Genomic DNA, 27,395 nt, shown 5'->3' with positions numbered 1-27,395 from the left:
CTTGCAGTACCATAATGACATGAAGCTCCCTGGCTCTATCCTTTATATTCCTGCACTTCAGTGCTACACACTTATTTAAACTTTAGAGCCCTCAACAAAAAGGTAACAGCACAGCAGCTTCTAAATCAAGATAAACAATGTGGTTTTGGTTTTAAAAACAAATAAAACTGTAGATTTGACATAAAGCAACTTCCACTCTCATTTCAAATCATGCACTAGATTTTCTTCAACGATAGTATGATTTCACATTTTTCCACCTGAAGTTCAATGAGCTCTTTATGATATCTGTTGTAAGCAACAAGGAAACAGTAAAATGCACATTTTCTAGAGAAATAAAACTTAACAAAACAAGCCAGCCCAGCTGCCTCTCCTCTCCTCATAGCTTCTAAAACATTAGATGCCATAGGCCTCTGTAATAATAAATTAATGAAGTTCACTGACCCCATCCTTTTCTGAGAATATTAGTTTTGTTTAGCTATAATATAAGCTAACATAGAATATTTTTAGGAAAGAGGGAAGGAAGAATTTTACACAAACTTGTTTTCACAGTTCCAGCTTCCCTGGGTATGGAAAGCTCAGTGTCTTAACCAAAACGGGTATAAAAGTGCCACAAACTCAAAGATGCTGATCAGAACTAGACCAGCATTATCATCCCAACTACAGAAAAGTTCATCACTTTACATTTTAACAACCATTCTCAACTATCCCCTGCCTCTTCCCTTTCAAGGGAATCTTGAGACTAAAGCAGATAAAAGTTTATTTCTGTGTGCATCTGGTTACAAACCAACACGCTGTCACACAGATTATCATCATCTTCATCCTGCAGGCCAGTGACAAAAAAAAATAGCAAGGTTGAATCCTACATTCCTTTCACCTCTCTCACAATCAGCCAACCAGCAATGTGTGAAGACAGTGATAACAGAAAAGAAAATACAGGATCAGACAGTTTAAAGGAAGTGTCATGCAAACCTCTTTGAACCATCTTCAGATGTGTCATCAGCTGCAACAGCTTCACAAACGAGGCAAAAGCACAGGCTGAAGGATTGCAATGCTCTGATGTCTAAACCAATGTGTATCTCACAGTGTGGCTCCTGCCTAGCTACAGACTCACAGACCAAGCAGCTGTCACCTCCCATATGTACATTATCAGCCCTGCTCCTGACACTGCTGCCTTCTGGGGTTGCAGGGGGAGGCAGTGGCAGGGAGATAAAAAGAGGATCTAAGACAGAAAGGTATTACATTTATATGTTTAAACTAGTTTATGGGCTGAAATTTTTAAAGGTTACCTCACATGAGGTTCAAGTTCAGATTTAGAATCCATCAAGGATTTTTCAGATTTGAAAAACAAAAAAGGATTATTACTTTAGCCTGTAATATGATAACTTTAATTCATAAAGAATGTTTGCTGTGGTGTGCATGGTAACCCAAGACCGAGAAGCACAACTTGTTTTTGAGGGAAAGATGAATCTTTTGCAGTGATATATAGCACAGAGTGTGGATTTGATCTTGATTATCCTTTTGCTATAGTATCTAAACTTTAGAGGCTCTGGTAAGCCATTACCTGTATCAATTTCTAATGAGAAATGGCAGGAGGAGAAAGCCTCAAAATTGCACCTCATCAGTATTCAAACTGTATCCTACATGACTTGGATGACAGGGACACCCTTGGTGATGCAGCTACAATGTAATTGTGCCCCAAAGACCTTTAAGTGTTTTGGGACCCTTGCTGGGAAAAATTAAAAGGCTGCTGCTACTAAAGCTGAGTAGCTCCTGCTGCCCAGCATGGGAAATAAATTTTTCCCCACCATTAACCATTGGAGTAGAGGCTACCAGAGGCATAAGACAATACAAGTATTTCAAGGCCAATTTCGGGAGTTCATTTCTTGCCTGTAGCATGCTCAGTGCAAGGCTGTGTTACCCTGCACACGACTTCCTTACTGAAATACACACACAGTAAGAGTGCACAGCTGCCTAAATTTCCAGTCTCCTATTCAGCAATCACTTGGACGCAAGTGCAGGAGCTACAGCACTGCCTTTGGTGAAGATCTGGAACACAGGCTTTCTGTGGCATGAACAAGGGCTTGGTACCTTCTGCAAATGTGCAACAGCCTTGAAGAGTGACTAAAGAACAAAAATAGACTCATGTTTACCAGCTGTGTTTACAATCAGTCTGAAGCTTTTAGTCTGTGAAATCCATTAATGTTATTCCATATCAATAACCACCACACACAAAAGATCACAGACATCATCATCTTTCTGCAATCACAGCATGTTTTTGGGGGTGTCTCAGTGCTTTAGAAAAGTAAATCCCAAAATGCTTATTTCCAAGACTGTGAAAGTAAAACCTGACACTTCAGGATTGAGCAGACTGATGCAGCTTCTAATTGTAACAAAAAAATTCTGAATTGAGATTACAAATCTAGGCAGTGCTTACATATACACAGAGTATTTACTACCTACACAAAGGCACAAATACAGACAGACTTTTGTTTTGATCTTTTCCCTTCCCTAGCAAAGCTGTCAAGACTGAAGAAAAGAGTAATCACTCCTAGTGATCCTGAAATGTCTTGCTACTGGAACTTCTTAAAATTAAACTTTTTAAAGGTTGTTGTTGCTTTTTTTTTAATGTCCCTGTGAGCAGCCAAAAAAAAAAGATTGGTATGTGCTGATGTAAACATCTTGGGTTTAGCCAGATATGAAGCTTTTTTCCTCATCCTCCAACCATTTTCCATATTTGCCACAAGCAGCAGTCTAGTTTGGCATGCTGTCAGACACCCTCTGCCCCAAGCTTGGCTATTTGTCTCTGTGATATTTGTCTGCACTTTCCCTTTGCTTAAAAAGCAATAGCCTTTTAGAGAAAAAAAAATAGAATAGAAGCTATTGAAGTTGAAAGAAAAAGAAAAACAATAAAAGTAGAAAAAAAGATTCAGCATTGGTTTTCTTGTCCAGCAAGAACAAGCAGAGAAGAAAGAAAGTTACTGTTCATAACTGTATGACAAAAATTAGGAGTAACCAGCTCATTTTCAAGCTATAAAACTCATCATCTTCAAAATATCAACAGCATAACAACCTGGTATTTGCTAGCATCAGCATGCACTGATTTTTTTTTTCAAAGCCATAACAGAATCAACTGAAAATTTTGGTAGTAGATAGAACTTTGACTAAAGTGCACTTTTATACTGCTGAAGGACACTACTAAGAGCTGTTACCCAGTTGCTTCACCTTTCCTAGCAGCATTTTCAGCTCCCAAGCTTAAAATCTTTTTGTTTTGAGTTCGGTTTTTCAAACCCTGCTGCTCAAAGCCAGCACAGTGAATTGCTTGAAGCCCACATTATTAATTTTACCATGATAATCCTGCTCCTCCCCCAAGCAAAACATCTGTGTTTTCTGAAGACAGCACTCTTACATGTAATTGTAAATAAGTAAATGCATGCATGCAGAGGGAAAGGGCATGTGAATAATTTGACAAAAAGGAAGCATTTCAGAAGGCAGAAAACAGGGTAAGGGCAAAAACAAAAACTAGGAACAATGAACTCTAACAGTTATAAGCAATAACTAGTTTAAACTACTTTTTGTCTGCATTAAACTTGTAAAAACAAAAAGGGAAATATTTCTTGACTATGCAAATTGAAGAAATTGAGTAGCATAAAATCAAAATAAGAACAAGTCTGAGACTGTGCCAAAGAAAACTTGCACTAACTTTGTAGTCTACAGAATTTCAGAATTATGTTGATTCAGGAGACAAAAACTACCCCTCCCAGTAACCTAGAGCAACCTTGGTCTCATTTATAGTTTGCTGGAAAGAAAATACATTCTTTCAGATTTCTTAATATGTCTCAGTAAATACCAGTATTGTGCAATTTAATATTAATATAGTCTTTTGTGGTTTAAGTAGCAGTAAAATTTGGTGGTCCATTTTTCAATTTTTCTCAGATATTTACTGGTTGTTTTACAGAAAAACTAGCAATTTCACACAGAACTTCTTTTCTTAGACAAATGTCTGTGTAGAACTTGTCTTTGCTAAGCCAGCAAGACACATATCCTTCCAAATATTTATTAAGAACATAAAAACCCAAACATCTTCACTGAAAGAGCTTCATTTTTCCCCTTACTGAAGATTTTGACAATCATAGAGTCATGTTATCTTCCTCAGATAAGGAATTAGAAAGAAACACTGTTCCTAGAAGAGAAGAACTAGCCAATCACACAGGCTGTCCCCAGAAAGGGACAGGGAAAGTTACATTCTCACTGTTCACGGGATGATTCACCACAAAGAACTTCCTGAGAAAGAACCACGGTTCCTCTGCGGTTCAGCTGCTGTGGAGCTTGGTGCTGATTTAGCAGACAAAAATGACTTGTCTTAAAAACACAATATAAGGCAGGTTTTATGCATGATCCTCCTGACAAGAAGGCACCAACATCAGCGATTTTTCTTACATTTAACACAATCTGTAACTCAGCTGCAACTCCTATGGTAGCACTGAACAAGGCTAATCTTTTCAGCAGAAGTGTTTACATCAAAATGGAGACTGCAACATTCTCTGTGGCAGAGGTTTAGACTAAAGATAAATCATCCATGAGTAACTTCAGCCATCAGTCTCCTTTATAAAGAAGCTTCACTCCAGATGGACCAAAACCAAGAGTGATAAAGCAGCTAAATAAATACTACCTTTTTTTGTTATTTTTACAGCTGCCCAATGGTTATATCCGCACATAGGGATCAGAGTATGTAGTGGCACACACTATAGTAAAAATTCCTCTTCTTGACATTCTACCTACAGGAGTCTGCTCTTCCACAATGACAGACTAGCAAAGACTGATTTTCACTCAAGATGCAAACATGAAAGTGAACCTGACAACAACTCCTCTCTGTCACATGCCAGAGCCTCCAGAAATCCTCTCCTGTCACCAAGAACTTCCATTTCCAAAGGCAATCAACACTTTGATCAGTAAATCTTTTTATTTTTCTTTGGGTTTAAGTTCATGTGCATTTTCAGGCACTATGCAGTACCTCCTGCAGAGGTTTTCCACACTACCCACATCTGCAGTATATTTAGCCATGAAAAACTCAAGGCACTGCTGTACATTAGCTTGCTCTTCCTACAGTGTACTGCATGAAAACAGAGCTCATGCACACAAAAGAATTAAGAAAAATGGGGCAGAAAGCTAACATTTTAATGTTTCCTTGACCTAGTGATCAACAGACTTGTCTGGCAAATCCAAGTAAGAGATAGCTTAATCAGAAGCAGCAAAAAATTGTATGGTTTCACAGCAGTAGGTGGCAACTGAAAAGGAAAATAACATCTGCTGAAGTCCTTAAAAGAAATACAGGAAAAATATTCAAAAGTTCATTAAAATAGAGAAATAGCTCTTTTCCTGTAATTAAGTTTCCTATGTTGTTGGAATGTCAGTGTCAATATCTGGCTAATTAAGCTGCTGAAAACTACTTTCAGACTGCATAGCTATCAGGAAAATTAGCAATTATTTGACTTCTAAACCACCAGTTACACACTGATCTCCACCTCCTGACTTGAAAGAATTAGTCAAGCAAATGATTTATCCTCAGACAGTTGAAACATGCTCTCTCAATACACGTGAGCCTGCCTGCTCTCAAAATTCACAAGACTTAAAAAGAGCTATCAAAAAATGTATAAAACAAAATGTACATGCATCAAACATTAGGTGGGCCTACAATATCCATTATGGCTAAAGAATGTAAAAACCTGAATATCAGTGTATTGTTATGAACTGTCTCTTCTCCTCAGTGCTGCAGGTCTGCAAGAGAATTATCCAAACCCTTCCAGCTCCTTGTCACACATACCTCCCCAAAGGCTCCTCGACCAATCACCTTCAGAATCTCAAAATCTTCTTTATGTAGTCGCATCTGTTTCACTTTAGATGTAAAAGGTTTGGCTGAAACAAAGGAAAAACAAAGAGAATCATTAAAAACGAGAAAACAACCCACGCAAAAATCAAAGAACAAGGTAATAGTAACACAAAATAAATGCAATCAGAGGCCTAAAACCAAGGGATCATTTTGCTTATACACCTGTTTATCCTAAAGGAATATAATGAAGCTTAAAGCTAGAAATAATTAAGTAAGAACTAAGTCAAAACTGCTGTGAGAAAAAGGTTTACAAAGTAAGCTTGCTTTTTGCCCTCTTTTAATTAAAAAAAAAAAAAAGGAGTAAAGCTGACTGTATTTTTCCACAGACTTTTGAGTTCACAGACATCCACTGAATCTGTGCTATATAATTCTGGTTGCAAAAAACCAGAGTCTAATATAATGAGTTCGCTTTGGACAATATTAATTTTTTTGCCAATCAGCCAGACAATACTGTATTCAATGAGAAATTAAAATGGTGGTAAATGGTAAGTGGAAGGGCAATATTGGCCTACACAATGTATTATGCAATAGTTTTTGAAAAATACTTCTTCAAGGGAACAATTAATAGTCAATTCTTAGTTTTGAAAGGAAGAACAGTTGCATTCAAGACATTATTAACACATACAGTGAAAAAACTGAGTGCATTTTCAAGTTAAGCTTCATTTCCTTCTCCCCTTCTTTTAAAACATATTTGAAAGCAGTAAGCAAAATAATGTACTGTATTCCAGACAGGTAAAACCCCAGCACTGTTTGCAGTCAAAGTCTCAGGAGTACTATTCCTCTCTTTTAGCCCCATTTAGCACTACAATTAACCAGCGCTGGTTCATTAATACATCTCTGCATGTATGCAAAACAAGTTACTGATAACTCTACATCAAAACATACATAGCACAACCCTTGGTAAAAAACAAAACTTAAAAATTGAAGCTTTCAGTAATTTAGCAGGAAAAGGATTTCTTTATAAAATTATTGTTCTAAAGGCACATTCAATGCTTTACACAAATGAAATCCTATTACTAAACCAGATACTTCAGTAAATATGGTTCATACAAGAAGGTTATATAATCAGGATTGGAATGGGTCTCCAAAACACAAATTCAATTTCTGGCTCAAAGGCAGTCTAGCTCAATGATCCCAAAAAAGCAACTTGAGATACTTCACCCAGTTTCACATCTATGAAAAGGGAACATTATTTTTGTAACAGACAAGGCACTGACAATCACACTGCTGAATCACAAAACCCCAAAAAGGCACATTGTAAAGTCACCATTTTACAAGGCCCATAAAACCTTATTAGCTTATGCTTTCAGGGTACAGAGGCCCATCTCTGTCCATTTCTCTCTCTGCAGGAGCTGATGGAATCAGTGCAGATTTATTTGCAGGGAAGAGTTGTGACAGGCATCATACTGCAGAACAATTTGTTCAGAATAACATTTCTAAACAGAAGTGGGGAACTGTTTTCAAAAGCTCCAAAAGCAAATGACCCTAAGTAAGAACCAAGTTAAATAGTCCTAGACACATGTAATGAACCAAATTTGGGTTCTCCTAGAATTCAGAATTTTCTCTTTCTAATTTTATGAAATAATCCTGCTAAAACCCCATAATTCAATTTAGAACATTAATGCAGCCATGCAGCCCTTCAAGGCACTACAGCATCCTTGCCCAGAAGCATATTACCCTTCTGTTCAGCAAAGCAACCCTATAAACTGAGTCAAGACACAAGCTACCTGTAGTTTTAGTACCTAAAACCCCTCACAAAACATTTTCATCCTAGTCAAAGCAGCTTTCTAAACCGCATCTGTAGAGTAACGACACAAAAATGCAGCACATGTTTACAGCAGAGCTCTACTGACTTCCGTGGTACAATACATGAAACCCTTTAAAAATCTCAGTGGTTCCAAAGTCTGAATCTGGTCTCTTTTTTCTGAAATTTCTCAAATACCAGGAATCAATTCTGTCCCAGGAATTACATCTGTTCCAACTAGAGAAACATCAGCTTATGATTAAAAAAACCCAGTAGGTCCAAATGTAAAGATGCAGCCATATAACACTGAGATTTTCACTGCAGTGCTACTTTAGCTTTACATTTAAAATAACTTTATTCAAAATATTGAATTAAAAAATTAAAATATAGGTTTAATATTACATTTTAAATACTGCTAAAATGCAATTTAAACAGAAGTATATCACTCAACTTCACAGAGATTCCCCAAACTTTCAAGAATCTTTTATTCCTTAAAAGAAAGGTCTTGCAGTAGGAAAAGTGATAAGAAAACGTACTGCCTTACTTGGACAGCCTGAGCTGTGCTACACTAAGTGACTGAATACAAATATCAATACTACTGACTAATACTACTGAACGAATTAAAACAAGCCATTAGAGCCTTTTAACTTGAAAAACAACTGATTGAAAACAAACATGTAGTTCTCAACTGCAGCATTTTTTGACCATTATAGGCCTGGCTAGAGTACAAGGCAGAATTTCTTGCTAACAAGCAACAGCATAGCTGTTTAAACCACAAAGCTCTTCCTCACTTTATATTGCAAGGAGAGGCCTGTCATTCTTTAATTATTACATTCTGAAATCTTCCAGGGTTCCCATAGGGATTCTGGAAAAATAAACATCACTATAACTACTTCAGTCAAATAACGACGACAAAAATAGGTTTGGAGTAGGTTAAATGATTTGTGGTATCAGCATTAGTGGAAAAGTTTGTAAAACCTCCCTCCTCTGTAACTTTTTTATCACCTCTAGCAGAGATGTCAATGTAGAGCCAAGCAGTTCTTGGAAGAAAAGTTAGAGCCCCAGGAAAAAAAAAAAAAAAAAGGAAAAAACAGAAAAAAAAAAAGGGGGGGAAAGGGAAAAAAAAAATTGCCCTAGGAATGTGCTCCAAATAGCTTGTTCCAAAAAAGGTCAATTTGCTTTATCATCAACGTTGTTTGTCTACTGTGCAAACATCTGCTGCTCTTGTGGCAACAGCAATGTTAAGTATAGAAAACTTGGCCTGGCCTGGGGTCTTGGAAGGCTCTCTGTAGACAGCGTTTCATCCACACAGACTTCCAGACTAGGAGGTTAACAGGCAGACCTTTGGCAAGCAGTCTGCAGTGTCCTACAGGCCTTAGAGAGAGAGCAAACGGTCAGGCCAGGGAAAACAGGGGTCCCTGAAAAGCAGATGTGCAGGAACACAGCCCTCATTTACACCCCCATCTCCCTAAAGAGAAGCAGCACAAAGTTAACACACAACAACACCCTCTTTTTGCACAGGAGCTGTGGTTTCTTTCATGGTTGATATGAGAGTGACACACTTTCTCTGCAGATTTTTGAGAGGCAGTATGGGCATTTCCTTTGGTGCTTCATTCAGCCTACAGAAATACACAGGGGCATCGATGATGTTTCCCACACACACATCCCTTTTCAAAGTTGCTAGCCATGTGTGATACAGATCAGTGAACAGTTTGCTGTGCCAAAGAGAACTCTTCCTCCTCCCAACAAGGGGTAAGCGTGGGCAGCCTGGCCACTGCCTCCTCCTGCTGGTTTTCAACTCACAAGAGCTGGAAGTTCATGATATAAAACTTTCCAGCATGTTCTCTATGGCCACACATTGACAAGTCATACAGAGTGTTCATGGAGGAGGCTGCTGTGAAAAATACTCTGTTATCAATCTCTGTGAAGGAGATGGAGAGATAAGAACTGACCTATAAAATCTCTTCTGTGAGAACACTTGGCCACTCCACCTGGCCAGTGCTTCCCATCTCACCCTGCCTGGGAAAACTGTGCCACCACCCTCTTGGCAAGATTCCTTGCACTTATTCAATCAATTACACATGGCAAGGAAAAACAATTTCCCAATTCACCCTTAGGGCAACCAATGTACTGATGCAGGAAGCTAAGCTGAATTTTCAAACAAGGTGAACCTGCCATGACTATTTTTTCAATTTATTTATGTTTCTATGGCTCTATCCCCACATTTCATGCTCTAGCCACTCATTCCATTTATGCCTACAATCCATGGAAAAACAAAATTCAGTAAAAGGAGAATACTACAAGTGTTAGAAATTTATTTTTTTTCTGGTTGAAATTTAACCAGAACTCCATCAGAAGTAACATGTTAAACACATAGAAAAACACTCAGGAGTCATCTAGTTGCCAAGCCAGGCATGCAGAGGAACATATGTTCTACCCCCTGGCCCTGGAAAGGCAGGATTTTATTATAATTACAGCAAGCATCCAGCAGAAGAGAGGCAAAACAATGAGCTCTGCAGTAGTGACACTGAGCTTCAGCAGTCTGTTTATCATATTTACAGTGAGGAAGCAGTTATTAGCATTACTCACCGTCTATTTAATAATAAGGGGGTTATGTTTTAAACTCTTGGAGATAAAAGTCCACATCTTCCAAAGAGCTGACACAGGATGGCAGTGACATAGTTGATAGCCCAATGCAGTTTAGTATTAGGATTATACCAAATGACATCAAAATAGTAAAATAGCTGTTTTGGATGCTTTATCAGCAAATTAGTCTCATGCTCCTGCCCTGCTCACTCTCCCTCCAGCTCCAAGCTTCTCTCTGCAGAGCCTGGGCAGGGTTGGCCCTGGAATTCAGATTTTCCCAGGCTAACCTGCTGGGGGTTCCTGCTTCTCCCTCACCTGCCCGTGCCTCTTCCCCTCCCCAGCACTGAAGGGAAGCAGGGGTGCTGCTGGCATGGGTTCAAATTGAACCCAGGTGAGATAAAGATCTTTGACTGTTAAAGAAAGTGCAGCACACCTGGAGCAGCACTTGGGAATGTATCTCCACAACCCAATTAAATAGAAAACAGAACAAGACAGTGTTCAGGAATTCCTCTCAGTGTCTCACTGATGCTGCATTTACTTTCGGATAAACAAGCTGCTAACTCTGCTAAGACTGAAGGCTGTACTCTTGACTGACAAGTTGCAGTAAGATACCCTTATCTCTCTTTCCAAATTACAAAACATTCTTCCTTAGCAATCAGACATCCCACAGCAAACCCAGCCTTCTGCCCACTGCACTGTGCAATGTAAAATGCCATGTCAAGCCAAAGTTGTAAAAATCAAAAATTGCATCCACCAGAATTGTCAACAACAACAGTGAAAGTTCATTCTGAAGGAACTAGATTGGGAAAGAAAACAACCACCGCGGTAAACTAGTCACTTGCCATTTCAAGACCCCTTTCCTTCACTAGCTAAAAGTATTTATTAAAATACATACAGAGCTTCCCCATGCAAATGAGAACAAACACATAATTTAAAGATTGTCAGTTAAGTCAGTACCAGAAGGCTCTCTAATTCTTCTTAGTGCTGTCTTTGGGAAAAAAAAACATGAACTCAACCACCCCAACAAAAAAACCCCACCACAACCCCAAAGCAAAGCAATATATTGACAGCTCTGTTTTTTAAAAGGGTTCTGCAGTTTTGAAATTTTGGCTAAATTCCTGAAAGGAACTTCACAAGTATTTCTACTTTACAGGCTTGATCCAAACCTAAGATATTTATTTTCCACTGGCTTCTATCAGCTGAGATTATGAAATGTGTAAATCGCATTTTTGATTTAAAACAGACTATAGCTGGAGCTTTCAAAAAACTCCAGAAAGGAGGTGTGAGAGAAAACCACCCTCAAAAAAAACAGTCTTTCTCCAAACAAAGGGGAAGTAATTGACAATCAGCAAGGCAGAGCTGCTTAAAGCAAAATTTGAGAGGAGATGGAAAAGAAATCTTTCCTTTCCACCCACCTAAGGCTGGCAGAATAGCCAAGAAGGCTTTTGCAGTTTCTGCCAACTCTCAGGAGGAAATCGGGGTGAAGCGCTGCAGTCAACAGTGATAGCAGCTAAACCAGAGAACATCAGTCAAGACAATGTAAAAAATAAAAGCCACAAATACTCTGCTCAGTTTTAACAGTTAAGATTCAGTTTTCACTCCCTCAGAACATTTTTGACATGTTTTCCCTGATGAACAGTTAAGTGCCAGCATCTCTAAGCACAAGTTAAGAATCTGGCATTTTCCAGGAATGAGAAGCATGTCCACAAATTCCTGTACTATGGTATGGACAGACACAATATTCTGGATCCTACTGTGTTTGCATCAAGGTCAAGTAGAGACCATCCAGCCAACTTTGGCTACAGCTACCACAAAATATTCTTCAACTGGAACTTTAAAATCAGGGAGAAAAATAAAATACCTTTCCCAAACATACTGGGTAGTTCCGGTTTTTCCTTCCCCAGACTCAAACGAAAAACAATCCCTGTGTTCACAAAACACCCACTGCAGATCTGGACAACACTTCCATACCACATCAAGATACAGCCATTATTTTTTTTATATTACCCATTCTTTCTCATCTCAAGAATTTCAGTAAACCACCCTATGTTTAAATATTATTATACGAGCAGCAAAGTGAAATACTGAATTTTAATTCATCCTGCTGTGGATTGGAATTCTAGAGCAAAACTTAACTGGTTGTGCTACAAGACTCCTGTTCCACCTATTAAAGAGGGTGGAAATGCTCTGAGAGCAAATCAAGAGCAGACAGGAAGAAAGTTTTGTGACATTTAAAAACCCTGAAAGGCTAAAACAAAGGAGAAGGAAGAAGGTGGCCTTACACTTAAAAAAGCAGAACACTGCTTTGACTCCATCCCTCATGCTGTTCCAGAGCTGGAAACAAGTCAATTAAAATCACACTTCCACCAGTCAAGCTAAACTTCACATCCCCCAGTGTCTGAAAAATAACTGGTATTTGACTGCCAAAAAATGCTGGACATTTCAGCTGTAAGTACAATCAATCAGACCTGTGTTTAGAATTACTAAATGATCTGAAAATCAAAATAAATCAGGCATCAAAAATGAATAAGGAGAATTCTTAGTTCTTCAAAGCATTACTTTTTCTTATTAAAGCAGACATAACACCTTCTAGTCTGACTAGACTCTAGAAAAAGAGCTGTTTGTGGAACACTGTGTGTTGATGAATATCAGAGAAAAAAAAGAAATCAAACATTGCACAATAAACAGAGCATGCAACCACTCTTCAGTGAGGGAGGGGGGAAAAAAGAAAAGGGGAGGAAGAATGTGTTAAGTAACAGCACTCTACTCTGAACACCAGCTATTGTTATAACCACAACTAAGGCCTGAAATATGTACTCAAAGCAGTTGTGGAGGTATCAATAATTTCATTGCTTCCTTTGTTCTGTTTTTGGTTTTGCATCCCTCAATAAAGAACTGTTCAATATGTATTTGACTTATAATTCAATAATCCTCTCAATTAAAATATAGAAGTGAACCCTCTCTAGAAATTCTGGTGCATACTGTACTAACATAGAAATGTTTCATTTCTAGAAGAAAGCCAGCAATTTTAGTCCACTGAGTCCCCTGCTCAGCTTCCCAGGTATTTCACAGCACTGCAGAAGTCTCCATTTCTGAAGCTACAGAAAGAAGGATTTTAAGGGATACTGCCTTACACTCCCTTTCACCTCAGAATTTTAATTAAAAGAAAATATCCGTATAAAGCAAATATACTGAGGTCAGGCATTTAATATTCTTTTGCAAATACTGAGAGTCTCATTACACCTTACATGAGCAACTAAATTTTTGCTTCTGAGGAGAAAACAAAAAAGCTGTAAAAGCTCTGTAAAACTGAAAGCACTTTTAATATTTTTTTAATTAGTTAAATTAAAATCCTTGCGAGAAGGGGAGTGAGCAGACTCTCCACAAACTTTCCTTCTCTAAAATGACCCATTTGTGTAGCCAGATATTCTTAGCCAACACTTACACTTAGAACTTGTCAAAACGCACACCTGTCAAGTCTCACACAGCATACAAATTATCCTGTCTCTCACTCCTCCACTAGGGTACTTTCCCCCCACAAATTCTCTGCACATCCCTGCAGACACTTCCCACCAAGCTGCAAAGCCTCAGAAGAAGGACAGCAATGCAGCCAAACCCAAAATAGCAGCAAATTCCTCTTCAGGACACCTCTGGTAGGTGCCCACAGGATGAACATGTACCAATATACCTTGTTTCCTCTTTAAAAGCATGGCACAAACCTGCTCATAAAGCACTTCATTTACTGCAGTTTTCACCTGTTTGTATTTGCATTGCAACACAGCTCTAAACCCCCAAGCAGTGCTGCAGAGCTTGTACAAATGCACACAATTACACTCCTATTTTGGCCCTTATAGGCAATATTTGAAATGAAAATGTTTTATGAAGCCCTGCATTCATGACATGAAACTGAATTTCAAATATTAAAACAATGTTAAAATTCAGAAAAACAAAACCAACTTCAATATAAGGTATGACAAATGGAAATCTGAAAAACTATACTGAGTAGGAACTTGGTGTTATGAGAAGGACTTTTACCTAGAATAAGTTCATCTCCACAACTGCTTTTTATTGAAATTTTGAGTTCCCAGTCACAAAAAAAAAAAAAAAAAAAAAAAAAGAAGAAACACCTTCCCTATGTCCACAGAAACTGTTCCAGCTGGACAGCTTAAGCTCCTCTTCCACCCATACCTCACACCATTTAAAATGCCATCACCCTGTACTATTTGTACTGTAAGGACTGCAAACTTACTCATTTGCTTGCTCCTTGTATTTCAAGCTGGGCAATCCAACTGAACAGGTACATTATAGTCTGGTTCTTTTGCATTGACACAAGGGTAAAAGAACTGTAATTCAAAATTAAGTAATGTTTCAATCACTGTCTTAATTTTGTGACATTTCAGGGAGTTATGACATTAACAGCAGCCCTTTCTTAAAGAAACCACACTCCTGAAGTCTTCTAAGATCCTAGAACTTCAGTACTCTTCCAGAATTACCTTAAAGCTAATGCAAATAAAAAAATAATTAATCATTTGAAAGTTCAGTACATTAGGATGTAAATTTCCTGTAATAAACTTGATTTGGCCCACTTGAGAATAAAAACCATATGATAAAGCTGAAGAACCTAACTGTGCCCCAGATCCGGCTCTATTTCCCAACCACAATCATCTCCACTTTCTTCCTGATTAAGTGATCACTGGAAAATAATGCTGATTAAGATATTTTTATTTCGACCGCACTTCACCTCATGGCAATTTTAATAATTTTATCCTCAGTGCTGCTGAATCACTAAAACCTGTTGCTACTGCAAACCATCGCCATTAACATAAATCAAACTTTCAAGAGAATCTTCATTGTGAAGAAGACAAATTTCCCAACACCTCTAACCAACCTATAATAAATATTTTCTGTGAGCAGGAAGCTCCTACATAAACCACATTTGTCTGTGGGCACACATGCAGGTGTCAAGAGATTGCTTTGATCCACACCTTCTTTGTAACACCAAGGCTGCAGGAAAGAATAATTCCGGAACCCAGAGGATGGATTTAATTATTTATGAAACCAAACAGAAACCTGCACTTATTTTTTAATAAGTATCTTGGTTCTGGTTTTAAGCACCCTTAATGCTTATATTACCTGCACATAAAATGATTTTAAACCAACCTTTCAGGGCATATGGTTTCAAATTGTCCCTTTAGGACTGCTAATGAATCAAGTGAGGGGATTCACTAATGGTGCACCTGAACTGACTTCGTGCTACTGAGCACGTCACTTATTTCAGTATCCCTGTCAATGACACATCACAAATTAGAGAGACCTTGCACATATTTGCAAGGCTGACCCTGAATGAAGAGTCATCTTTGAATAATTTTGTAAGAAGACACAATTATTTGGTTTTGTTTATCAACGTAAGATCAAAAGAGGAGGCCACAAGTAAAATTAACAATCTTTCTGTAAATGACTGATTGCTTCCATTTCAAAATATAAACTAACCAAAAAGAACAATTAAGCTCAAGATAAACTACTCTTGATCTTCAAATTCTAGACATATTTTCAAAATTTTTGTAAGCTTTTCCCCCTAAATACAGAAAGGAAAGATGCTCTTATATTAATTTGATTTACTGGAGAAGAAATGTTTTGCAAGTTGTGATCCTAAACACAAAATATCCACTGAGTTCTGAAAATTCTTTGAATGCTTTTACCCAAGTTTTATCTCAAAAGTCTTGTTTATTAGAAACTTAAAAGGAAAAATCATGGCAAGACACAGCACACACAAACAAGTTTGAGATAAGTAATGGGAAAATATGGAAGTTGGATACATTTTCAGAGGAGTGCAGAACACAAATTTTTAATTTCTAAAAACAGCAGCAGTTTTAAGGAGAGAGTCACTCAGTTACCTCAATAAATCAACCCCACTTCAGAAGAAGGTAGCATTCAAAAATTTTATTTGGCACTTAAAATTTTTAAAAAATTTAGCAATCTGGATACTTGATAAAAATACTCCAATGGAAACGGCATTCTAATAAAAATAGATTCCTGAGAATAAGACATTTTGCAAATATAAATCATAATTAAGTCATAAGCAAAATGAATGCTAGAAATTCATTATTCTTCACTCTGAAATTAGTTTATAAAAGGTTTGATCTATGAAAAAAGTGCTTGCAGGGATGTGAATTCATAGCTCACATTTTTATACATGTCTTGTTCCACAGACTAAAAAGGAGTAAGTTAAGAAGTAAAATGTAAGCAAACAAATGTTTCTTTTTGGTATGAATAATTTATGTTCCACATGATATGACAAAACCCATTTCACTAATTTTTTCAGCATCTTTCCCTTTTCAGTAAGAGTCCTCAGTACAAACACCTGCTCATGAAACCTCTTCTTCCTCTAGACTTGAGCAACACATTAAAGTAGTGAAAGCTTAACAACAGTGTGAAAGATGATCAAAACTTTCTCCAAAATATGTAAATTTTTAATATTTTTTCATATGAAAACAGTACTTTTAAACCCTTTCTGGCAATTGGGTCTAGTCTTAGGTCAAAACTAGATTATCTTCATTATAACCCAGTGAACTCCCTACCCATTACAAAGAACACAAGAAATGCAACATTTCCCTTCCCACAGTCCAAACACTGGGGGTTTTTTTCTGATCTCAAATCCTTAGTGAAATGTGCCAACTCCTGCCCTCATTAACGCCTATTTTTAGATTGGTAGTCTGTATTTACTCAGAACTTACTAGAAAACATTCCTATTCATTTTAGCTTGGTTTCACAACATTGCTCATCAAAAAAAAAGTTAAGTTGCTCTTTTTGAAATTCTCTAGTTAGATCTGTGTAAATAAAACTGATTTCTGAAACTAATGTCACGCATAAGTGGAAAATGATCATTCATATGCAACATATGCAAGAGTTCCAAATGCATTTCCCCCAACAACTCTGACTGAACTCATCCACAATTGACGCCTTTTCTTTCCTACCTATACATTGCTAACTTGATACTATTATTTCTTTCCACCCAAATCTTTATTTATTATAAAAACATAATATGCAACTGATTGATTGAATACTTTCAGTTTATCTGAAAGTGCATTCAAAAACCATCTGTAGAGTAAAAAACACACACCTGGAAAACCTGAATTCAGTCCGGATATGGTAACTACTGCAAACTACTTTAGCAACATTCATTCAGAGGAAATGGGCTGCTTATCTAGCTGCTGAAATGGAAAGGACTCTTTCATACAATAAGGTATTCTGGGATTATTTTCTTGCTATTTTTCAAATAATGATGGCATATATATTAAAAGTTTTATATCCAGCAGCAAATGGAAGGCTGGTGTTTACAATAGCCATTGTGTACAGTCTATAAAAAGCAAACAAACCAGAAGGGCAGAATGCAGTCCTTACAAAGACCTGTAACAGAGGTGGCATTCAGAAACATTTGGGTTTCATCCTCTAGATTTACAACTGCTCTCAGACAGATGTGGGTACATAATTAGATTAATAATTCTGACTAAGCATTGTCACCACCACCAAAATCTGTTACGCATAAATATACATGACTTGCTGTCAGGAAGGTGACACAGACTGGAAAGAAGCATCACTCCTGCAGTCACAGCACGTGTGTCTGCATCCAGGCACCCTCATAACTTCCACCCTTCACCCGACTTGGATCAGATCTGACTCAGTGGAAGATGTTTCAAAGACAATTCACTTTTTTGCACATTCTGCAAAGGTAGCTGGGTGGCAGGAGGGACTCCTAACCACACACAGTCTAAAACAGCATCCCCCTTACTCCCTAATCCCAAGGGAACACCCTGGAACAGCCACAGGGGTGGGAGCAGATAACCTGCCCACACAGGTGCTGTAATTGTGACTAAACCTTTAACTCAGGGACCCCAGTCAAGAACAAGGCACTACTAATAAAAAAATCAAGTTTTATTACCCACTTCTGCTCATAGAATTACTTCTGAGGGTTTGTTCTTTTCCTGTTTTCTGGGTTTTTTAAAGTAAGAGTCTGTGCCCAGACTCTTAGTGGAACCAGCAGATAAAAATGGATGAATACTGAGTATTCCCTCCACATCTTTTAGCAAACAAATAAATACACAAATACTTTGGATAAAGTTTGGGCAACTCCAAGGATCACAACTTTTCTGATTTACTGTTTCCTCTAACATACATATATAGGAAAGATGATTCATAGGAAAGTGAGATATCACTCTATAAAGCTGAGAAATCTTTTTCTAGAAACCCAACATCAACAGAGTATTTCTGGAAATAGAAAATTATCTAATACACATTAATTTTAGAAATGACTGCATGGGTTTTCAACATGTCTTGGGCCCCAAGCCTCAGAAGAATGCAAACATTTAACTTCTGTTGAAATCAACCAGACACCTGTGACTGCATAACTGTGAACTCCCATGCAAACTGCCACCTTCAGATACCAGAGAATTACAGAGTTGTGAAATTCACTTGTGTACACAAGGGCTCATTACAAAAGAGGAAAAGAGAAGACACTTCAGAGAATGAGAATCAAGCATTCCTTTGTATACTAGAAAGATGTCCAAGTCCATAAAAAGGGAGTAATGAATACACAACACTCTCAACCTCCTCACTCTTCTTTTCATTAGTACTTCATTTCAATTTTTACTTAACTTACACAGAGGGATAGACAAAACTATGATAACAGGGAGCATCTTAACAGGTTATACCACAAGAAATGTTCAATACAATTATTTTCTTGCTTTCAATTGTGATTGTTTCCTGATTTAATAAAACAGGTATTTATATACATTTAACTACAAAGGTCTCACTTTCCAATAAAAACCTAATTTTAACTTCATATATAAAAATATCACATATTACAGTGAGTTTATCATGTATGTTAACAATTACTACTTCCTCATGTCTTGTTTCTGTAAAGTTACCTGGAGCTAAATTTAAAATGAAATTACTTTCCTATAGTTTCTGAGTATTTCCAAGTGCACCTCTCATACTTTTTCATTAAACGTCAACTTACCTACCTAACTTACAATGAAGTTGTTGGAATCTTCAATATCAAAACTCATCCAAAATCAAGCTTTCTCAGATGACTTCTAAAAGCCTTGCAGAAGTTCCTTCTGGAGTCAGGTACTGCATGTTCTAGCCATTATGAGTTTTCCCCAGCTGGGATTTTTGTCCTCTCCCTGTGTTTTCTGCATCAGCCACAGTACAGCACTTGCCCTGAACGTGCTAATCCACAAAGGATCAATATTCACTGCAGAGATAAATCTTACTGCTTGCTCCTTTATAAATTTCAAAAAATGAACCTCTCAGTACTATTTCAAATGTCAACAGGATCTCTGGCTCAACACAACAGCTAATTTAAATCAACTACTTCTGTGTGAGAAAGAACAGAAAATGCATTTGTTTTACTCCAACACTAGCACTTGATTTAATTCACACTCAAAGATGGCAGCACCAATATAACCACAGTAAGCATAAAACCTTTTCCTCTACACGGTGTTCAAGTAGCTCTTTACAAACCTCAGGATAAATGATACCTTTTCCTTAAGATTCTTCTGGATCTCAAGAAGAATCCAGCTTGAGATGGAGGAGCTGTGACTGTCAGTGACTTGGGCTGCTAGTCATTGAAACAGACAACACTTGCTTCAGCTTCTCCTCTCTCTTTCCAGCTGGCAGTACAACTTGCCCAGGCTCCATCTGTTAAGATAAGAGCTGCTCCTGCTGCAGTGTTTTCCCCAGTTACAGTTATTTAAGTACATTTTAGAACAAATGTGAATTCAATATTTGAGAAAGTTACTGGACTGACAAGTACTTGCTGTCTGAAATGAGGGCAGAGCAGGTGGGAACACAATGCACTTCCCAATGTGCCTGATCTGAGTGACATTCCTGCAGATAAAGGCATTTCAGTTTTTTGGGCTCAACCAAATCACACATATCTCTGCTGATGCTAATAAAAAGATTAAATAAACAAGAAAATGCCTTAGATACACTTCACTCAGCAAGGCCTACTGAAATTTACTCTCAAGGGCTTGAGGAAGTAAGGAAAGTAATTTCTGACTCATTAGATACTCTAGTCAGGAACACACACAGAATGAACACAGCTCCAGAAGATATAAAATGAACCAAAAATAAAGGACTTGTCATTATTGTAAAAACTAAATTCCACACCCAAAGGCTCCTCCTAAATATACCTGTCCTGCTGCCTGAAAGCACAGTGACAGAATTCAAGCCTGACAGATGACTGCCAATGCAGGATGTCAACAGGTTACTGAAATTAGCAGTCTAATCACCAGGGGACTAAAAAAATGTACACTCTCCAGCTGAAATTAAACCTACTAACTTCCAACTATGTACAGTGAAGAATAGTGGGTGGGCTGAAATTTGCTTACAGTTAGCTGAATCCCAGTAAGCCAACAGGCTCCTGCACTCAAAAGGAAGGAACTGTGACAAGGAAATTATGATTCAGGTTAAATGAAGTAGTTACAACCAAGCCTGCTTCTCCATCTATCCCCTTTCCATGACAGTCCATAGATAATAGAGAAGAGTCTGTGTTAACTGAGTTATCAAAAAAGTTATTTTTATACAGATATAGATATAATGCATATGCAAAAAAAGAGATTTTTATATATATCTATATGAGTGTGTGTATCCATATATACATATATAAATAACTACATTTCACACAAATATGTATATTTCACACACACTATATATATTCCACTAAATGGAAATTTCCACAGGATGGGCAATGCATGTAGGTAACACCAAGTCCCTTAGAGCAATTCCTTACCTCCAAACAAATCTCAACAAAAAGGATCACAAAGGGAGTAAAAAAATATTCTAATTTAGATGCTTTCTTGAGTGGTACCATCTGTTTTCTATGGGAGATGAAGGGAATAGCTTGAAATCACCCTGGTATCTGTTGGAGGGACAACACAGCAGAGCATAAGCAATCCAGGAGGAGGCCAGAATGAGCTGATAACAACTTCCTTCCCCAAGTGATAAAGAAGCCAAGAAATATTATTAATGGTGACCCCAGCCAGCAACCAAGGCCTTTGTCTCACCAAGATGGAGGGGCTGGTGGAGAATGTGAAATTCAAGGGCACCCTTGGCCGCAGGGATCATGAAATAATGGCATTTGAGATCCTTTCAACAGTACATAGATTTATTTTTCTCTAAAGCCTTCTTCCAAAAAGTTCCTTTCTCTTATAGAAGTACCTGAATTCCTATGAAGCTTTACAATTACACAGCCAGACTAAGATATTTATACATGTTACAGAATCCTCTGCTAGAAAAGTAATAAGGAAATTAAAAACAAAACAACCCACAATAAAACAACAGATGTCTCAGCAGACCTAAGGATGAGAGCAGCAGTCAAGGAAGTCCTCTGCTTTTTAAGACCCCAGCTGAAGCCAAGCACAGCGAGGGCAATTTTGAAGCACTGAACAGACTTCACCTCCTCAGCCTGTGCTGTGGTCTGTGGAGTGAAGGAAGTCTAAGTTTATCCCAGACACATCCAAATTCCTGTGGCCCAGCCTCTGCAGATATGAGAGCGCCATCAGAAGAAATCAAAGAAAACCAACACCCAACCAATGTATTCCAACACCTGGCCCCAAACCCAGCAAAAACAGCAGCCCTGATATGCTGACAAAACAAGAGCAAATTCTTTTGTGCCCAGTGTTCCAACTGCTTGTTCTCTCCAGCAGACTCCATCCCTGTGTTTCCATACCAGGGAAGAAATTTGCCTCACCTGCTGCAGTGTTACAGCAGAGATGAACTGAAGGAAATATATCAGATTTCAGGATTTGGCAGGGTTTCTTTAGACATAGGTTGAGCTGGAAGGTAGAAACATAAGCAAAAGGTACCAAAGACAACTGGATTTCATCTAACAACCAAGATCCCAAGTTTTCAACCAAATTCTGAAGGAAGCAGGAAATGGAGGCACAACAAGGCAACTTTTCTTGTAATGAAACATGCTGTATTTTTTCTGGACACCACAACTACAGTTCACCACTAGTGACTTGTATCTGTTCTTAGAGGACTTGAACTGATGCAAGAGCATGTGGTGGTCAGGAAACACAGCATCAGTGGAGAACCTAAGAAGATATGTTAAAGGGGACACAAAAGAGCATTATAACACCATTATGCTGCCCAGCATCAAACAAAACTGTACATTTTATTAGATGTCTAGCAATGTTGATCAGGAAATCCAAAGTTGAGGCCCTTATGCTATGTCCAACTTTTAGAAGAATATAAGGCAAATAACTCAGACTACATCCTTTGGGCTGTAAAACAATAATGGACATTGCCCAGTTTGAATGTCTGTACAACTGCAAACAAGCTTACTGGATCTGAAATAAATAATTTTAGTATCTCCTTAGTATCATCTTTTTTAGATTTAAAATGAGTCTGTATGTCAGATATTTTCTTGAAAAATTATGAACTATTTCTAAAAATATGACTTATTTGAATACCAAAGATTACAGATTTAAAGCAGATGTAAATATAACTGTCCAGACACCACATACAAGAATTTCCTAATTACTAGCAACAATTCCAAAACTGACCAATACATTAGAGAACACTACCTAATAAATTAACCTAAAGAAACAGCGTACAAAAAGAAAATATCCCTCTATGTAATGGCTATAATCTATGAAGTTGTGTACATAAAAGCCATCAAAGGAAAAAGCACCACCTTCCCCATACCTGAAGTCTCATATACTGTATTCACTATCTGCACTCAAAGAAAAAGTACATCATGGAAGGAACATAACCTTATTCACAGTTTCTTCTCAGAGACCATAAAAAGTCTTCTGGGTTTGTTTTGTTTTGGGTCTTTTGTTGGCTTGTTGGTTCGTGTGGGTTTTTTGTGGTTTTTTTATTATATTTTAAGGAACTAAACTCCAGCTTCCCTCTTTGAAACACTGTGGTCATTGGAGCTTTGATAAAGTGCAAAGGAGATGTAAGGAAGCATTCATGACTGGAGTCACCAGGATGCCTTTGAGGGCATTTCCACATATAACCTGCATGATGTGCATTTTTCCCACTATCTAAAGTTGGGGAGAGAGAAGGAAGCATCACCATGACTTCCTGGAGTAATGCACGTTAATATGGTGATTTGTTTCCCCAATTCTTTCCTTATCTAATATAGGCAGTAGATAAAAAGCTCCCCTGAATGCTGCTTCTGTGCCTGCAGGGAAAGAAGCCTTGCTTTGCTCCCCATCCCACAAGTCCTGAAGTACATGTGACAGAGAAAACAATTTTTTGCCCCATGAACTGCAGTTCCTCTCACTGATCCAAGAAGGAAACTTTTTGTGCTTACTCAAAACTGCAAACGGCCATTCATCAACTTCTGCACATGGGGAAAAGAATTATTTCTTGGCCAATTTTATTAGAGAAATACTTCAAATGCCATATATACACATAGATTTGTTATCAAGATAACAGGCCTGAATTTTTCAGAAGCTGGGAGCAGGGTGGCAGCCAACATTCAGTTCTCACCTGATATTCTCAACAGAACAGTTAAGCACAGCCCGTACACAAATTTTGAACTGTCATTTCAAGATCACATTTTGACTTATGGAAATAACATTGGAATATGTGTATGGTTAAAAACATTTATGTAAATAAATAACAGAACAATTTTAATAGAAAAATATGGATGTTTTGCATTTTAAAATGACCTCATGAGATCAAACAGCAAACCTGTGTTGTAAGGAAAATCTTACATATTTCTGCCTCATTTGGGGGAGAGTTTTTAACATATATGTGTGTTGAGTAACAATGTAGTTATATTATTTTCCTGAAATCAAGAGTATGTTCACCCAACTGAATTATTTATTGGCACAAAATCACAAGATAAAACAAAAAAATACAATAGATGGGAAGAGAAAAAAATTCCATTGCAAAAAATGATCGATGTCTGACAAGATGCATGAGGACTTGTTAATTATGTAAAAAATGGGATTTCTTCTTAAGTTGTCCTATAAACATGTCCTTTCATCCATGAGACAAGAACATTTCACTCTATTTTCAAAAGCCAAATAGCTAAAGACACCATAGAAACAAGCCAGCTATTTTTTAATCAATAATAATAGGGGACTGTTATTGACATGATTCGCCACATTTCCTTCCAGAGGAAATAGGAAAGCCAGCTGAAAGGAGATTCAATTTCTTCATTTGCTTGCCACCTCCTTCCCTTTTAGGCAGTGGCTTCTGCTACTCTCTCCTTTTCAAAGTCACCTTATTTTCTATTTGGAAGTGCAAGAGGACCTGACAGCAAACATAATTAGGCTGGATAGCAACCAAGGTGGCAAATCTGTGAGTGCTCTGCTCTCCTGCCCCACACTGGGCTGCTGCTGCTATTTATGTCATTGTGTGCACACACAGTAAGCACAGCCTCCAAATTCTCTTATGTTTAAAAAGGTGAAAACCATTTCTTGCTTCCAGCTCAACTTCTAAAATAGCAGTACCTTCTTCACAACACAAATAATTAAAAATAGCTTCTTGTCACATCACCATTTACTCCAATGATAAGCATTTAAAAAGCCACTAGTCTAAAATCAGTCTCAAATGAAATATATGCTAACTATGTTTTATGGCTCTCTAAGCATATTACCAAGCATTCAGGAGAGTCAATCTATCAGTTAGGATTTTATTTATTTAAATCTTGATTAATTTTTTTTAATGTTTTAATCCATAACTGATTTTGATTCAAGACAGAATCAAAATAAATAATCAACTATCAATTTAACCATTAAAGACATAAAAGGAAATTATATAGTCATGTATTTTTATTATATGTTGTCATTAAGAGATATAAAATGCAAAGTTATGTACAAATATAAATAAAGTGCTAGCACTCCTATTAGTACACTAGAAGAACATAAATGCTTTTAGTACTGGTTATAAACAAAAGTTAGCAAAAAGTGAAGATGAAACACTGTATTTTCAATTGTCTTTTTTAAATTAACCCTATCTAATCTCAAATATATAGCTAAAATATCCAAATTCACATGCTGTAGACCTTTCTATCTCAAAAAAAATTTCTCCCAGGGTGCTCTCCCCAGCTACGACCTTGACACTATGGAGAGCTCCTCTGCTACAAAGGATGAAATGAAGCAAGCGTCACCTCCAATATAAAATACTCTGAAAAAAATTGCTTTCACAGCAGTAGCTTCCCCTTTCTCTTTCAAAGTCTCAAACCAAACATGACAACAGTGAGATAGCACCTAAAAGAACACTCAGATATAGTCTATACCACCTTTACCCAGTACTGCCCGCAAGCAACACTCCAAAACTTGGGTCGAGAAAATAAAAAAAGTTTCCACTAAGGAGCTAACAATTTTTCTATGGGAATGTGAGAAACTATAGCTTTTTCTTTCTATTAAATTCTGCTATTCTCACCTAGAAAAAACTTAAATATAATGCAAATAATATACTTGATCTGGAGGCAGCAAAAAGACCATCAGATTTTATTGTCACTCTTAAATAAAGATTTTCATATCTCTTCAGAAGAAGTTCATACTTTTTTTTTACTTTTAATTCCTTTTATAAAATTAGCTGCCATCAAATGAAATTTTACTTGGAAGAATTGTTGCATACTCTACACTTCTCTAGAATAACCTCTTTTCACCTAAGGGAAGTTAACAAATCCACACTTCATAACAGTTGCAATACCCACACAAAATAATAATTTGTGAGATTATTAAGTGCTGCACGAGACAACAATTGAAAAACACTCTTTAGCTAAGAAGTTATTTTGTGCCTGAGGTAGCTTACAACCCATACTTGCAGGAACACAACTACTTATGGGAGAGTTGTTTAGAACTCTACACATTCAAATAACCAAAAGAGAATACATGACTGATCAAACATGGAGACACCACCAGGTTTGGTAAATAAATAAAGTTACTATTTAATGAAAAGCATCAAAATCAGCTGGCTACTAAGATAATGCTATATTGATAAGCCAGAACATCTATTTTTGCCCCATAAAAATTTGGAGGATGGATACTGGCCATGAAATAACTACAGTGTACAAACCAGAGCCCTCTGTATTTGGATTTGTGAGCTACAGCATCAGACCAGCCTAGCCATGAAGGCACAGAACCACGTAAGAACAGCCAAGAGCTGCTAGAAATTCAACCTCATAGTCTACATTCAGCTGTCTGTATACACCAGTATTGAAGTCAGCATATAAATAAAAGAGAATTTGGCTTTCTAGGTCTGAGTGTGCAAACTCAGGGTCTGAGTACATTGCACACAATGATGCAGTAACACTCAGAATGCAGCAGCAGAAATCATCAAGAGTTTATAATAACATACTCCTCACTTAAAAAACACAATTAATCACTATGCAAATATGGCTTCATTTTGTCCCACTTCTACCCTCACACTATTTTCACTTGATAGTCATATTAGCTAGATTTGAACAAATTTAAACACCCATTGGTTAAAACAGCCTGATTCAGGCAGGAGAAAGAGCTATTTACTGTTGTCAACATCAGGTTAACGTTAGGCGAAAAAAAGTTTAATTAACAGTTAATGTTTGAAATGTAAGCTGCAAAAATTTGATTTGGTGCTCTCCCTGATAAAACAACCTGACATTCCTAGAGTGATCAGAAGTACATGTTCAAAAATGAGCAATATTTATAAGAAACATGGGAAAGCTCCTGTTATACCCCAAGACCACAGAAAACTAATTTTAAATACAGATACATCAAGGACTTAAACAGCTCAAAAAGTTGCTTTAACTACTTGTTTCCTGGGGTTTCTTAATTATAATATGAATGACCCATGAAAGAACACTTCCAATAGGATGTTATTCCTTGGTTATTGTGAGGACTTCTCAGCTTCCTTCCTGCACTCTACAAGATCTCATGATTAAAGTTGGGTGGTTGACCTGGAAAATTCTGCCTCATGTGATAAGACATTAAATTTCAAAAAAGACACAATAGCTAAGCACACAAGCCTTCTTTCAAAAAAACACAAAGAACACAGAACTCTTTTTGAATAGGCTTTATTGCTGTATTAATAGTTGAAATGCAGAGCAGTCGAGGGAGCAAAGCTCTCTTTTCCTCATTTGAACTCACTCAACTGGCACAGGATTTCTTTCCCACTCTCCCAATCCCTTGGGTCCCTACAAATCAAGACCAAAACAGGACCCAGCTG

General features: G+C 37.4%; 1 protein-coding gene across 8 annotated transcripts in view; it reads right to left on the bottom strand.

The window, feature by feature from the left end:
* CDC42BPA (CDC42 binding protein kinase alpha) overlaps nucleotides 1-27,395 on the bottom strand; it is a 181,891-nt gene that overhangs the window by 118,360 nt on the left and 36,136 nt on the right. For all 8 annotated transcript variants that reach the window (XM_058020540.1, XM_058020541.1, XM_058020547.1 and 5 more), the window contains one exon: nucleotides 5,822-5,913. In XM_058020540.1, the coding sequence (XP_057876523.1) occupies nucleotides 5,822-5,913 (92 nt within the window). The remainder of the gene's footprint in view (nucleotides 1-5,821; nucleotides 5,914-27,395) is intronic.

Source organism: Melospiza georgiana, chromosome 3, assembly GCF_028018845.1.
Source record: "Melospiza georgiana isolate bMelGeo1 chromosome 3, bMelGeo1.pri, whole genome shotgun sequence".
Lineage (NCBI taxonomy): Eukaryota > Metazoa > Chordata > Aves > Passeriformes > Passerellidae > Melospiza > Melospiza georgiana.
This window is presented reverse-complemented; position numbering and strand designations above follow the sequence as displayed.